This window comes from Ascaphus truei, chromosome 7, assembly GCF_040206685.1.
Source record: "Ascaphus truei isolate aAscTru1 chromosome 7, aAscTru1.hap1, whole genome shotgun sequence".
NCBI classification, from domain to species: domain Eukaryota; kingdom Metazoa; phylum Chordata; class Amphibia; order Anura; family Ascaphidae; genus Ascaphus; species Ascaphus truei.
In genome coordinates this window covers 45474402-45489594 of record NC_134489.1, presented here as the reverse complement: position 1 = coordinate 45489594, position 15193 = coordinate 45474402, and the positions used below count along the sequence as shown (strand labels likewise).

Genomic DNA, 15193 nt, shown 5'->3' with positions numbered 1-15193 from the left:
GAATGTAATCCAATAATAATGACCATAAGGGAGAACCTTTCCTCCTATTTAATAAGCACTTGAAAGACTTAAGTGCCTTTATATGCTCCTTTCCATAGTGTACATGGTATGTTTGAGCTCGCTACTCCGCACAGCTCATGGTGCGGAAATGCATAGGCCAGGTTATTAATTAGATTTGTGCTGGTCACTGAACATTAAGCTGTGCTAATTCTTAAGCAATCCATCATTATCTTATTTTATGATCTTCCTCATGGAAAGGAATGTCCACGTAATGAGATCTGTCCATCCATGTCACCTTATTTCTCTGCCACTTTGCTGGAGAACCCATCACTTATTTGCTTTTACAACCACTGCAAATAACTCTTTATAAAGGTCATGGCACATAACTACGAAGCGGGGCTATTCCTGAAAGAACATCCAGTGCCAGAAGACACATTACAGCCCTTTCAAATGAATGAAGGTGTCTTATGGTGTAGCACCACTTAGTGAATATGGGCGTATGCATCTACAGTATAAATGTGTATGAATGTGATGTCTAACAGAAATTGCCACATGCTTCATACAGTATGTGGTCCAATAAAATATACTTGATATAAGGGAGAATGAGTGGTTCGTTGAGTAAAGACACTGATTGACACTGAGATTGTTGCAGGGGAACCTGGTTCAATTCCCGGTGTCTGCTCCTTGTGACCTTGGGCAAGCAACTTTATCTCCCTGTGCCTCAGGCACAAAAACATAGATTGTAAGCTCCACGGGCAGGGACCTGTGCCTGCAAAATGTTTCTGTAAAGCGCTGCGTACAACTAGCAGCGCTATACAAGAACATATTATTATTATTATTATTATTATTGATACTTGGGTACAACAGGCCTACACATACCAGAAACTCCGCACTTTGATTACATTACACCAATAGTAAATATTCCCTCCAATGTTCTGAGCTGCAGTATAATGGGTGTCGTTAAGACCTAAAGTCATCAATCTCCATTAAAACTCAGTTAATATCGCACACCAATGGGGACAGAAAGACTGGGCTGTATTACCACAATGTTATGACTTCAGTCATCAATATTACGGTGATATTTTCCTGGGTATGATGTTTTTAGACTAGTTGCGATGCGGTAATTAACGGAACCTTAATCCCTTTGATGCTGTGGATACCAAGGTACCCCACAGGTAAACACGGGGCTTACCCCTACAACCACTACCACCCGAGGGCCTAACTATCCACAATTCCCACCTCTTGTTGAGTACTGGCCAATAGCCCTATTAGCAAAATGTTGCTTAATAGGGCTTTTGGCCACGGAAACAAAAACAAAAAAAATAGTTTTTTTAAGACACCTTTACCATTAATAATATTATGTATGTGCCATTAATAATATTATGTAATATTATGTATGTATATCTTTATTTATATAGCCCCATTAACGTGACATAATGATATAAATAACCCATAATGGGAAGAAGTGCTTCAGACATAAGTCACATTTATCTCACTGGATAAAGTTTGACCGATCTCCTGGTGCTGTGGAAGTTTGTATCTTGCTGTGCGCCTCGCCGGGCGTCTCCAGGTACATCTTGTACCGGGATTTCCCCGGTCTGCGGACAGAATCCCGGTGCAAGATTTACACAGCAAGATACAAACTTCCACAGCACGAGGAGGTCGGTCACATTGTATCCAGTGAGATACTACACGTTGCTATACTGTATAACACTGACTCTCTCTCTCTCTCTCTAAATTGTGATTATATTGCCTTTTTCATCCAGACATATTTTCCCTGTTCTTGTATAGCTTTTAATTGTTTATATTGTTCCACCATTCCATCTAAGTTATATTTATTTACATTATCTTTGCCCAGTTCTCTCTTCCAATATATTGGTATTTGAATTTCAATCACTATAGTTATCTTTTTGCGCCGAATGCACCATGTTCCATAGATACTGTGGTTTTCTGTATTAAAAGCAGCATTGTGGCCGCATATAGATTTAACTAGTTAACCTTATTGTTTTTGCGCACTTGGTATAGATATATATATATATATCGTGTGTGTGTGTGTGTGTGTGTGTGTGTGTGTATATAATATATGTGCATATATATGTATGTATAGAGATATATACATATAAAATAAAAAACGAATAGACGATACCGTTCTGTGGCTAACGAAATGCTTTTATTTGTGCGAGCTTTCGAGATATTAATATATATATCAGTGTATCTCATTTCATCCTGCAATGTGCGGTTTCTCATTACACTGGACTGTGGTTCTTTGGCTAATGTAGTGATATATATATATGTATATGTGTGTGTGTATATGTTCCAATCGCGCAGACTTTCCCTCTGGGATAGAGTAGGGACGTCTATGATGAAGAAAACCACCTTGTAGCAGGTTTGTGAGTGGGCGCTCTCCGTTCACCCACACAGAGATCTTCCTGGATCCCGGACAAGGGAGACACCGCTCATCGGAGGCGAGTTGCAAATAATTGTATTGAAAACAGACAAGATGCATCAGTAACTTCCATTAGAATAAGTAAAAGTAGGCACAACAGGGGCGTCCGTAAATAACCTGGCGCACCGGGTCCCCGGACTAAAACCTGCAGCTCCAGGAACAGCAGGGACATACATGCGTCACAGCAATAGATACATACCCAAGCAAGATACTTAATCAATTGGTAAATCAATTGAAGACTTGTGAACACACACCGTACAATACACATGATCACAATACACATTCGACATAAAATTACAATTTCCTAAAGAGAACAATACTTAATCATATAAGTGCAAAAGTTCATAATCAACTGTGTAAAGATGAAGAGTGACATAAATGTGAATGAGAGATACATAATAATCAAATAAATAAAATACATACTGTATTCTGACAAGAAATGGCCGCTGATGCCACTTAACCTTCAAAAAAAGAACATGTGCAAAAACATGATTCATTCACTCAGGAATTAAAACGTGATTGCTAATAAATGTAAATGCGATGAGTATTAATGGAACGCAAAGCCACTAAATATACAGTATATCTATATCTGGGTGAACATTCCACTAATTATATACTAAACTAGTATAAATAGCAATAAATCACAGATAATCCTTAAAGGAAAAACAACTGTGACTACCTGAGAAACAATATAGCTATTTAAATAGCAAATGCAAAGAAAAACAATTACATGTGTGACCAGTGTTAATGAGGAAGGTGGTACCTCTGAATTAAATGCTAAATACACACATATATACACACACACACACACACACACACACACACACACACACACGTTAAAACGCAATTCATGAACAGTTTATAAATTGACAAACGGACAAAATCCTATTTATAAAACACAGTAACAATATGTGCTGAGTGTGTGTGAAATGACACACACATCCCCATAAAATATAGAAAGATACAAAGACACTGGTAAGTATAAAATGTAAACATAAAATCCTGAGGTGAAACGAATCACAAAGATACATTCATTTCAGAAAGAGTTATATCAACCACATCATTAAAACCTTATTTTGATGTTATTATGTTCGTTTTACAACATAATAATTTCTTATGTGAGTCCAGGTTCCATCAACAGGTGTGTGGCACCGCCATGCGCATGCGGTTTGCCCCATCTTTTGCCAATCTCTATATCGGATATTGGAAGGAGATCTTGTGGAGCATTGATATGTCCTCCCCGCAACTTAGACTGTGGAGAAGATACACCGATTATGTAATTATCATCTTGGACGGTGCCCTGGATTCCATTTACCAATTTGTCTCCTTATTGAATGTTAATACATTCCATCTTCCTTTTACCATGGAATCTTTGAGAGATGAGACCTAGTTTTTAGATTTGGAGGTCTACATTAAGGACACTGACATCTCTACTAAAGCCTATTTCAAGGAAGTGTGTGCTAATTTCTATTTGGATCCATCCAGTAACCATGACATAAAGTGGATCGATAATATCCCTTGTAGCCAGTTCAGGAATTGTACAGAAGTGTCGTTGTTCGTTTTAAACCTTTTGAGATATATGTTTGACAACAAACATTATGACAGAGCAGTAGCACAAGCTTATCATTGGGCCTTACAACAAGATGGAGGGTCTCTCCTATAGCACTGTAGGGGCATAAGGAGGAAACCTAAAGATGTATTTCAGTCCAGATCCAATTTTTCTAGTATACCAATGGAAACTGATGGTTTGGGGGAATCTATTACTACTGTGTCCAGACAAGTGTCAGAATTGGATATGGATGGACCCTTTTTCAGCTCTCGACTTACAGATGCAGCAGCCGTTATCCGACCATTTCTCGAATTGGTTTTCGGGCTCCCTGCTGTTTTAATCCTACCGGGGTCTACTGGTCTGTAAGAGACGCGCAGTAAGAGAGAGGCTGAATCAGTCGCTCTAACTGTGCGCCTCTAACAGGCGATCACTGGGGTTGTATTTCATTTTAAACACTACAGTATTGTAGCAGGGAGTCTCCGGAGCTGAACCGCATTGATTTCAGGTCCGGGGACCCCCTTCTTCTCGAGTTACAGGGTATCCCCGCCATGTTAAAATCCTCTGAGTCATGTGACCGTAGGATCTAACCCCAGAACCCCCCTCCTCCCCCCCCGCTCCCCCCAAGAAAACATTATTACCTTAGCAGATAGCTGCTACGGTAATTAAGCTGCTTACATTTTATTTTTTATTCATAGTGTTAGACCCAATAATAAAGATTTATTTCTGCTACAGAGGGAACAGAAGTAGAGAAAAGAACAAAGTTCTAAATATCAGCGCTCAAGATCCATGAATCAATAATGGCCATAAGTTTATAACTGCTCAAGATCTTCAATTAGCTTGAAGATGAACATACTGTAGAAGCCTCTGTGAGTATCCATGATTTAGTGTGTAGGTAAGCTTAGATAGAAGGGGGTAATATATGTATATAAAGTCCTGCGGTGTATATTAGAACAAACTGTATATGAACAGCCTAGCCCCGTCTATCACCTTGTAGACAACCTCCCTAGAGCAACACACATACAATCTTTTCTCCGTATGCATAAAGAAGAGGATGATGTACTCACAGTCTGAGGCAGTGCGGGCATCATGCTGACAGCATGCTTAGAGAGATCCAAATGGGTAAAAAGCAGAGCACAGCATTCGCAAAAATATGGGGCTACAAACCAAGAGCTGTTAAAAACACCTTTATTTACTCTGGTGACAGCATCTATTGCTGTGGTGCGTTTATGTCCCTTCTGTTCCTGGAACTGAAAGTGGTAGACCTGCCAGATCCTTGCGGAATTTCATTTACTAACTCCCTGCTACTCGGAACGCGGTTGTGCCTACTTTTACTTATTCTAATGTAAGTCACTGATGCATGTTGTGTGTTTTCAAAACAATTATTTGCAACTCACCTTTGGTGCGCGGTGTCTTCCTTGATATAAAAACATAGATTGTAAGCTCCACGGTGCAGGGACCTGTGCCTGAAAAATGTCTCTGTAAAGTGCTACGTAAAACTAGCAGCGCTATACAAGAACATGCTATTATTATTTATATATCTATATCTATCCCATGCCTGCTGCAGCAATAAAGGCTATCTCCACCTCTCTCCTGGGGAAAGAGATCTCTTAATAGACTGTTCATTCACATATGTGTTCCGGGGCCTACTAATTGTGTATGTATAACAGATTGTGTATGTCTAAATGTAAATTGGTAACAAGTGTGCAGTGGCCACCTTCTGTATTTACAACTGGAACCACATGCTCTCTTAATCTGCTAGCTCAGACACCTGTCTTTCTTATATTACTAACAACTAACCCTAAAATGTTACATTCATAAACAATTCAATATAAATTATACTTTCAAATGCACACTTATCTTTTAGTGTCTTATATCTAAAATAAATGAGTTACTGCCCCTCTAAAAACACAAATAATGATACCTACCTCTTACTGTGTCTACTGTATGTAAGGTATGTCTACTAACCTGTATTAAGAAAAGTTATGTTACAACCTTCAGACAATTGTATCTAGTAATACCATATCCCCATGTGATTTGCTGTCTACGCAGGGTTCAGCCCTGGTCACATTGTTACCTCATGCTACTGTACTAAATAGTACCCCACCTGCTGTGGTTTTACTCCATTGTGAATCACTGCTCTCTTGTACAGACAATGCTGGAGAGCCCAACCTGAGGGCTGAGCAAAATAGTCACTGAGAGATCCCGTACTTGCCCAAAGGCGCACACTCCTAGTCACCGAGAGATCACGTACTTACCCAAAGACACACACTAGGCACTTTGTCTTGAAGTTAACAACTTTGTTACACTGCTCCAACATTGTAGTTTAGAGAGAATAATAATCAGCACCGGTCATCTAATTTGTTTGGTTAACGAGACAGTGGGACACAAAACGACTAACTGAATTTTGCAAGAACTGGCACTCATCTGTTATAATATTCTCCCACTTCTGAGACCAGTGTTGTGACTCCATGGTCCCTTTCTACAAAACCTCCATGATTCCTGCTGACCCTGTGCTTCTGCTGATTTCTCAGGAACCTGTTATAGTGTTTTTTCTTGGCAAATGGGTGTTGTTTGTTTAGCCCATAATGAGAGATTGAGGCTCTTTGCTGCTGGAATTGTTGGGAATTCCTTTGTTGTTTCTCATGATTGCAATTGTGGGAAATGTCAGCAATTAATAAGTGATCTCACATGGTGATAACTAAATGTTAATTGTTTGTATTGCATTCAAGCCTCATTCAGGTATTATGGTGTGCAATATTATACTATTTAATAACTTGTTCTATACATTTGTAAGGTAAATGCAGTGTTTCCCAACTATTCGGCAGTCAAGCCAAGTTTTAAGGATAACCAGCTAACACATTTTTTTTATAACAAATGCTTGATAATTAATGGATTTTGTTTCTAAAATGTGGCTGAGATGTGCCATGAGAGAGCTGAAAATCACTGGGTTAGCTACACTTGGGATCAAGAGGACTGAACAGAAAAACAAAGCTGACCCTTCATGATTTCCTCCCACCATACAATATGTTGGTGCCACGAACCACACTAACTCATTTAAGTTTTAAGTTTTAAGTTTTTTTGCGGATTTAGATCCACCTCGGATCATCCGCTTCCAGAGAGAGAGAATACTTTACTCCTCACCATCATTTTCTTGTGATTATAATAAGAAGGGTGTTTCAGGGAAGACTTCTTGGGGGGAGGGGGGGATATTGTTGCATATGATATTCCCATTTCTTTAAAGGGGGTGTGTGTGTGTGTGTGTGTATTTGTATGTGCAGGAGACAGCTGTGTGTGCATTCATATAGCGCAGTATGTATAGACATGGCCTTTAGCACTCATGGGAAGAGAGTCCACACAGCGGACACAATACACATACCACACAGGAATCTGGAGTACAGGAAGATTCACCTGTTCCTCCAGCAATGTCGTGTACCTCATCATGTGCATGAAATGCCAAGGGGGCTGCTACTACATAGGTGAGACGTGACAGGGGCTAAACAAGAGAATTAATCTGCATCGCCACAACATCACATGTGGAACAAGAGACAGTCCTGTCGGCAAACATTTCTCTGACTCTGGGAATAAAATGAACGATCCGAAGGTGGCCATACTCAAAGGTAATCTTAGAACACCGAAAGAGAGACGGTTGCATGAATACAAATTTATGCAACTGTTCGGGACACTTTGTGGTGACCTAAACCGAGACCGAAGTTTCATGAGTCATTACTGACACAAGTGAACTCTCTTCTCATGAGTGCCAAGGGCCATGTCTATACATTCTGCGCTATATGAATGTGCACACAGCTGTCTCCTGCACATACAAATACACAATGTAATTCCATCTATATAGACCAATAGGGACCACTTAGTATCTGCACACACTTATAGTAATGCAACACCCTCTTACATTTCTACACCTACCCACACCACTATATATACGTCCACTCCACACACACCTTTTGTAAAGCACTGTATACTCTGTGGGCGCTTTACAAATGTATATTTACACACACACACACACACAAATACACACTCTTACATCACTTACATTCAGGGACCATTTAACACCTCAAGTCAAAAAGCGCATACTGCACAGGTGGGAGGGAAAAGCTTCAATCACAGACTATATTCCAAGAGACACTGTTTTAAAGTAAAAACCCTTATTTGGTTTCATTCATTGTAACACCGCCGGAAGAAAAGATCAGTGCATCTCGAAAGCTCGCACAAATAAAAGCATTTCGTTAGCCACAGAATGGTATCATCTATTCGTTTTTGATTATTAAGCTCAGCTAACATGGTACAGATGTGTGTATGTATATATATATATATATATATATACATATATATATATATATGTGTGTGTGTGTGTGTATATGTGTGTGTGTGTATATATATATATATATCCCTTCTTAAATGTGACAGTCGCTCTCTTGGTTTCTTTGAATGCGGGCCAGTCTGCTAAATCACTTTCATTTCACCCTCATTAGAGAGTGAGCCTAAGAAGGTGGATCTGGTCTCTATTTCACTGGTGTCCGTGGCGGTGGTGACAGCCATCCTGCTGGTGATTCTGGTCATAGCTGTGCTCCTGGTGAATCGTCATCACAAAAGGCGGACAAAGAGGCTCTCCGAAAAAATGTAAGTCCTACACATCCCTGTACCTAATGCTGTGTGGGAAAGGCAATGCGTTCCAAGTAGCCAGCACAGAATGGGTAACATTCAAATATCATGGCATATATTAATACACACAAGGTCCCTTAGAAGTACACATTATTACAGATCTATGTTTTGAGGTTTTTCTTTGTTTTTCTTTGTAATCATGTGCTCCTGAAATGTGTACAGTACTTTTGTTGTAGTAATAATATCACAGGGATCAGAAACATATTGCAGTGCTTCCTGGAAACCTATTTGTAAGCAGACAATTATCCAGTTTAGAGCAGAAGCTACTTTTTACATCATGTTGAAACATTGTTCCTTTCATTGTTCCTTTATCTATTATAGTGAAGAGCTTTCTACTTTATCCAGGGAAGCATCGCGAAGGAGATTAAACTCCACCACTGCCAGCACAGATACAAGGATGCAGGTATGGACACTTGTGCTCTAAACACTGAACCAGTATGGTATCTGTATACAGCATTCTCCTGAAATGCCTCAGTCTAACCCAGTAGTTCTCAAACTTGTTTCTCTCTGGGCACCCCTGGCCACGGGAGTAAGAGGGGCAGTCACAAAAAACACATACCAATACAGCAGAACAAGTACAGACACACACACCAATAGGAAAGAAAAAATACACACACACACCAATAGGACTGAACAAATATATACACACACACACACCAATAGGACAGAACAAATACACTATCACGGTAGGCCAGAACTTTTAACACCAAAATACCCGGATCCTTTGATTGAGCAAAGCAAGAGATAAAATAAATTGTGATTTATTTACAGAATGAACACACACAGCTTGGTTTACAATTACAACGAAAATACACTTACTGGAATGGGGATAAATTAAATATCTTGTTCCCAAAATGAAATGTTGCAAAACAAAGTCTCTAGGAGCAATTTCCCAGGAACGGGAGTTGCTCGCGAAAAGAGCCTGAAACGGTCCTCAGTCAGCAGCACAACTTGCCACTGCTATTTACTTGGCCAGAGCTGCTTCTTTCGTTCTGTTCCCGTAATATTGGATCTTGGAGCCTTAGTTTGTACTAACTCTTGAAGCTTAGCTGAATCTTTGTTACGCTGTTACGAATCTCTTACAGCATGATGAATCTTAGGCCGCGCTTATAGTGCCGGTGACGCGACGTCGGACGAAAACAAATACATTGCCGCCGTGCACGCGACGGAGCGACGCCGCCGTCGCGAAAATCTGAAGCCGGAAAAATTTGATTTGTCAAGGGCCGTCGCGTCATGTGACGGCTCTTGAACAAATCAAATTGCCAGAAACATAACTTTCGCCGGTGGCGATGGGTGACGTCACCTGCCATGTCGCCGTCGCCAACGACGGCACTATAGGCACGGCCTTAGGTGAATCTGTTACAGCATGATGACTCTCTTCCTCATGGGCTGCACGGGTTCTTATAGGGTTAACATTCCTATACTTAACTAGTGCAGCCTAACTCTCCATGGGAATATTTCCGTCCCCCTATCATGGAGTTGCCAATACTTTGCAAACCTGGCAGAGGGGCTTCTCATTCTGCTCTGGGCACGTGGGAACTTTGCCCCTCTGCCACTTAGCATATGAGACCCTGCCCCTCTTACCTGGTGCCGCTCAGACTGGGTAGGGTGACATCTTGCCAGGATGGCTTATTGAAGTTCTCTTCCGCTATTAAGCAAGCTAACAAATGGTTTAACACCTCCATATCCTGGATTGCCTTTGAAGCTTAGAGGGCGGATTAGCCACACTGTCTCCCATGCAAAGATATTTTTACCCCTACTGAACATTACTTGAACTTAAAAACATATAACTCTTGCCACCTTATACCTGGTGGGAGATACAGTGAACCCCAACGTGGGTCCTGGGGTTTGTGGGCATGATACCGGGGTACCGTGAAAGTGATTCATTCCCCTGCCCAGTCTTACTATTCTGGTCTGTGCTGAAGCAGGGAGATTTGGTGGTGAGCTGCAAACTGCTGCTTTCTAGGGAGGATTTTATCCGGTGGTCTGTGTTCCTCAGGAATCTGGGGGGATTCCTGAGTACATGTTTCGGGGTAACCCGCGACACTGGCCCCCTTCTACCCAAACACACCCTGAGAACATTTTACCGTAAAATCACACCTGAAACTCACACCCTGCACATCTCCGCTGGTTGGCACTCCTGGAACAGTAAAAATACACATACATCTTTATTACACATGCAGTTACATGTCATGATTGGGTTGAAGAGCTGACAATCACAGTTTCCCCATATGGCTCAGGGGCACCCAGCCGGGCATAATACCTTTATTATTGGCCAGGGTACCCCTTTACTGTCACATATACATACACACACACCAATATGACAGAACAAATACACACACCCAACAATAGGATATAACAAATACACACACACTCACCAATAGGAAAGAACAAATACACACACCCAACAATAGGATATAACAAATACACACACACTCACCAATAGGAAAAAACAAATACACACACACACCAATAGGATATAACAAATACACACACACTCACCAATAGGAAAGAACAAATACACAAACCAGTAGGACAGACCAAACACACACACCAATATGACAGCACAAACACACACACACCAATAGGACAGACCAAACACACACACACCAATATGACAGCACAAACACACCAATAGGACAGAACAAATACACACACACACACACACACACCAATAGGATAGAACCAATACACCCACACTCACACCCACACTCACCAATGGGAAAAAACAAAAACACACCCACGCCAATAGGACAGAACAACTGTACACATACACACACACACACACACACACGCACAAACACCAATAGGACAGAACAAATACACACACATTACCCAGCAGCAGCCAATCAGGATAGAGGAAATTGCCCAGCCCCCTTACTACTGCCCTGCTCTCGGAGGTGGGGATGCAGCAATACACCTCATGCGGACATACTCCCACAACACATCCATCAGTGATCCACAAAACACCGTTTCTACCTTGTTTGCATGATTGAGAGCACATAGTGCTTGTATAGCATTCGGATCCTAGGGTTCGGTAAAGACAATACAGTAGTCTGGCATTTGCCTTACAAAGTATATGTCCACCTGAATGCACCCGATTCCCCATAACACACAACTGTATTCTGAGAATACAAATATTACATACAATTCTTTGTTTATATAATATATTCTATTAAATAGTCCTGTCTGATCCTGGGCTGCAATGAAGGTGTTGTGCTGATTTGATTTCTGATGTGTGTCTACTAAATATTTTCAGCTAGAAGAAGGCATCCAACTAAGAGCTGGAAACCATCCGGACAGCCTCAGGGACCCGAGCATCAGCTCCATGATGGTAAGGAGATGCACAGAAACCTGCAGGCTGTCATTAACACCAAGAGTGGGAGAAAAGGAAGAGCATTTACACTGTTTCTGTTGAATATTTAAGTGAAGCTGGAATACTAGTTGATTTAAAGATGCACTTCACCCATTTGAACTCATTTTGAAAGTGAGCTTGATGTGATGCCCTTTAAAGCAGATTATATAAAAAAACATATATATTTATTTTTTTACTAGCTGTTTTAGATGTTTTACTTTTTATTTAAAAGGCCCAAAGTCATTGCAGTAGAGTGACCCCTTTTGCACCACAGTAGACCACATAGAGCTATTTTCCATGCGGACAACAAAGTATTTTATCAAAGGTGTCTCATCTTAATCTTCTCAGATAAGGTTCTCTGAGGTCTACCAATATTCCTAAATCAGAAGAGACTAGCTGCCATATTAAAATAGGTTTGGGGTTAGCGTTTTACTACTAATAAAATACATTGTTTAGAAAATCGGTGAACTGGAAAAATCTAGAAATGTGTAAACTCTACAAAACATGAAGGGGGAACTGCCCCTATAAATACTGTAACAGTTGGGCAGCTCTGGAAAGTACAGATTGTTTGCACAAGCTTCCAGATTATTTCTGTGAAGTTTTGCTCAAGAAAATACAAGCGCATGAGGATAATCGCAATCGTACATTTCAGTTGCAGAAATTTTATGCAAAGTTATCACTTTATCCCAGTAAATAAAACGTTATTTGGGAGTCCTTCAATGCACACAAAAGGATCTTGCAACACCTACAAGCAACATACATACAGTACATGGATACATGCGTACACACACACACACACACACACACACACACACACACACACACACACACACATACACACACACACACATATACACACACACACATACACACACACACATATACACACACACATATACACACACACACACATATACACACACACACACATATACACACACACACATATACACACATATACACACACACACGTATGTACATTTTGGTTGTGATAGCACTTTATCTGCGTGGAATTAGGGTAGTGTCAATAATAGAGATGGGCGAATCCGCCCAAATCCGTTTCCCAGATTTTCTCGCATTTTACCCCCAAAATCCGTTTTGCTGTGTAAAATCTTCAGATTTGGTCAATTTTAAGCCACGCAGATTCATCAAAATCCGCCATTAGATACAATCCACTGACGGATTTGTAGAATGCAATTCGCGGATTCGGCAATCTGTTGGCGGACTCTTAAGAATCCAACAGGTTGCTGAATCTGTAGATTGGCTTCTACAAATCCGTCAGTGGATTGGCAATAATAATAAAAAATCCGCAAAACGCCTTTTTTGAGATTGATACGTGGAAATTCACAGACCAAAGAACCGGCCGATCCGCTGCAGATCCAAATCTGCCGCAAAATGCGCCTGTCTCTGGTCAATAGTAAGAAATCATGCACATTAGAACAAGATGTTTCAAGTTTTGTTCTGGGCCCATCATGTTTGTTCAGTTTTACGGGCATCAAAATAATCCACTAGACCTCTCTGAATACAAATCTGTCCAAACCTGATAAACAAGTTGAATACATTTATTTATTTTTTATTTTATGTATAAAATGTTTTACCAGGAAGTAATACATTGAGAGTTACCTCTCGTTTTCAAGTATGTCCTGGGCACCGAGTTATGATGACAAATACATGGTTACATTAAGTGAACAGGGTTATACACTATGTATAAAGACATTGCATGAACAGTAAGAGATAATATATGTTGTATGGTGTATGTAACAGTTACAGACTAGATTAAAATGTGAGATAGCTTTAGTTTTGAAAAAACTTAGACTGCTGGTGGCTGTGAGAGTCTCCGGTAGAGTGTTCCAGTTTTGGGGTGCACAGTAAGAGAAGGAGGAGCGGCCGGATACTTTGCTGAACCTTGGGACCGTGAACAGTCTTTTGGAGTCAGATTTCAGATAATAAGTGCTGCATGTGGTAGGGGTGAGGAGCTTGTTCAGATAGCTGGGTAGCTTGCCCAGAAAGTATTTGAAGGCAAGACAGGAAAGGTGAACTTTGCACCAAGACTCAAATGATGACCAGTCTAGTTCTTTGAGAATTTTGCAGTGATGTGTGTTGTAATTGCATTGGAGGACAAAACGGTATATTGAATTGGAGAGGGTATCAAATTTGTAAAGTGGGTTTGGGGTGCTGAGCCATATACTATGTCTCCATAGTCGATAATTGGCATTAGCATCTGCTGTGCGATACGCTTTCTGACCAGGAGACTTAGGAAGGATTTGTTCCTATAAAGTACACCTAGTTTGGCATAGGATTTGGATGTCCGGGTATCAATGTGCAACCCAATTTGCCAGACAATAGAAAATAAATAAGATGCACTTGTCAGGAACCTGATACATATGACCACAATGCTGGCACAAAAGCACCACAGAATAAATGTCATGAACATCCATCAGCCCCACAGTCAGTGGTAACAGTAGAGACAAAATATAAATTGCACTATTTGGATGTTAAGGCAATACTGTCCCGAAGTCTCTTGCAGCGGAAGCAATCACTTATAACTTATAGAAAAGCATTTCAAAGGCATTCAGTGTTGGAATGCATAGCAAACCTCTCTGCACTAACAAGGACAGGATTCTTCACCGAAAGATAAACAAAGTTTAGAAGAAATGCAGAGATTCTGGAACCAAAGAGGACCTCAGAATTTTTCTTTCAATTACTCTATTGTCCACACAACTCGGGTTGTCATTTCTACAGCTGCTATTAATCCCTGTCTGCATTTCGCACTCCAACTGCACCAATCACTTTCCTTATATTTTCAGCTGCACCTGTACAGGTTTTTCAGTCTCGTACGGGCTGCTACAGTGAGTGCCCACTTTGTTTAAGTGCCTGTTGTGTGTTTTGCATAAAGAGAGTTCTGTCATGGAACATGCAGGATTTGTAATGGACAGGGCTTTTAAAAGATGTGGTACTGTGTGTAAAGGTTTCCAATAATCAATTCCCTAGCAGATAAAACTTTCTTGCAAACTTGTATATGTATACATCAAAAGACGGGTGCCCAATGCTACATCAAATTGACAAAACATATATAGTAATCAGTATAAAGTTTTTAAATACTTCAATAATAATAGTAGTCACTTGGTTATTTAGTTAAACCTTTTGGCCAAAGCGTCGTAAGCCA

General features: G+C 40.5%; 1 protein-coding gene and 1 long non-coding RNA gene across 2 annotated transcripts in view; one reads left to right on the top strand and one right to left on the bottom strand.

Moving 5' to 3' along the window:
• Window positions 1–15193, bottom strand: part of LOC142499182 (uncharacterized) — an 82148-nt gene that overhangs the window by 3888 nt on the left and 63067 nt on the right. The gene's annotated exons all lie outside the window — the stretch shown is intronic.
• The window catches only part of NECTIN4 (nectin cell adhesion molecule 4), an 88441-nt gene that overhangs the window by 68810 nt on the left and 4438 nt on the right, over window positions 1–15193 (top strand). Inside the window, exons 6-8 of the mRNA XM_075608185.1 lie at window positions 8483–8630; window positions 8994–9075; window positions 11932–12006. Of these exons, the coding sequence (XP_075464300.1) occupies window positions 8483–8630; window positions 8994–9075; window positions 11932–12006 (305 nt within the window). The remainder of the gene's footprint in view (window positions 1–8482; window positions 8631–8993; window positions 9076–11931; window positions 12007–15193) is intronic.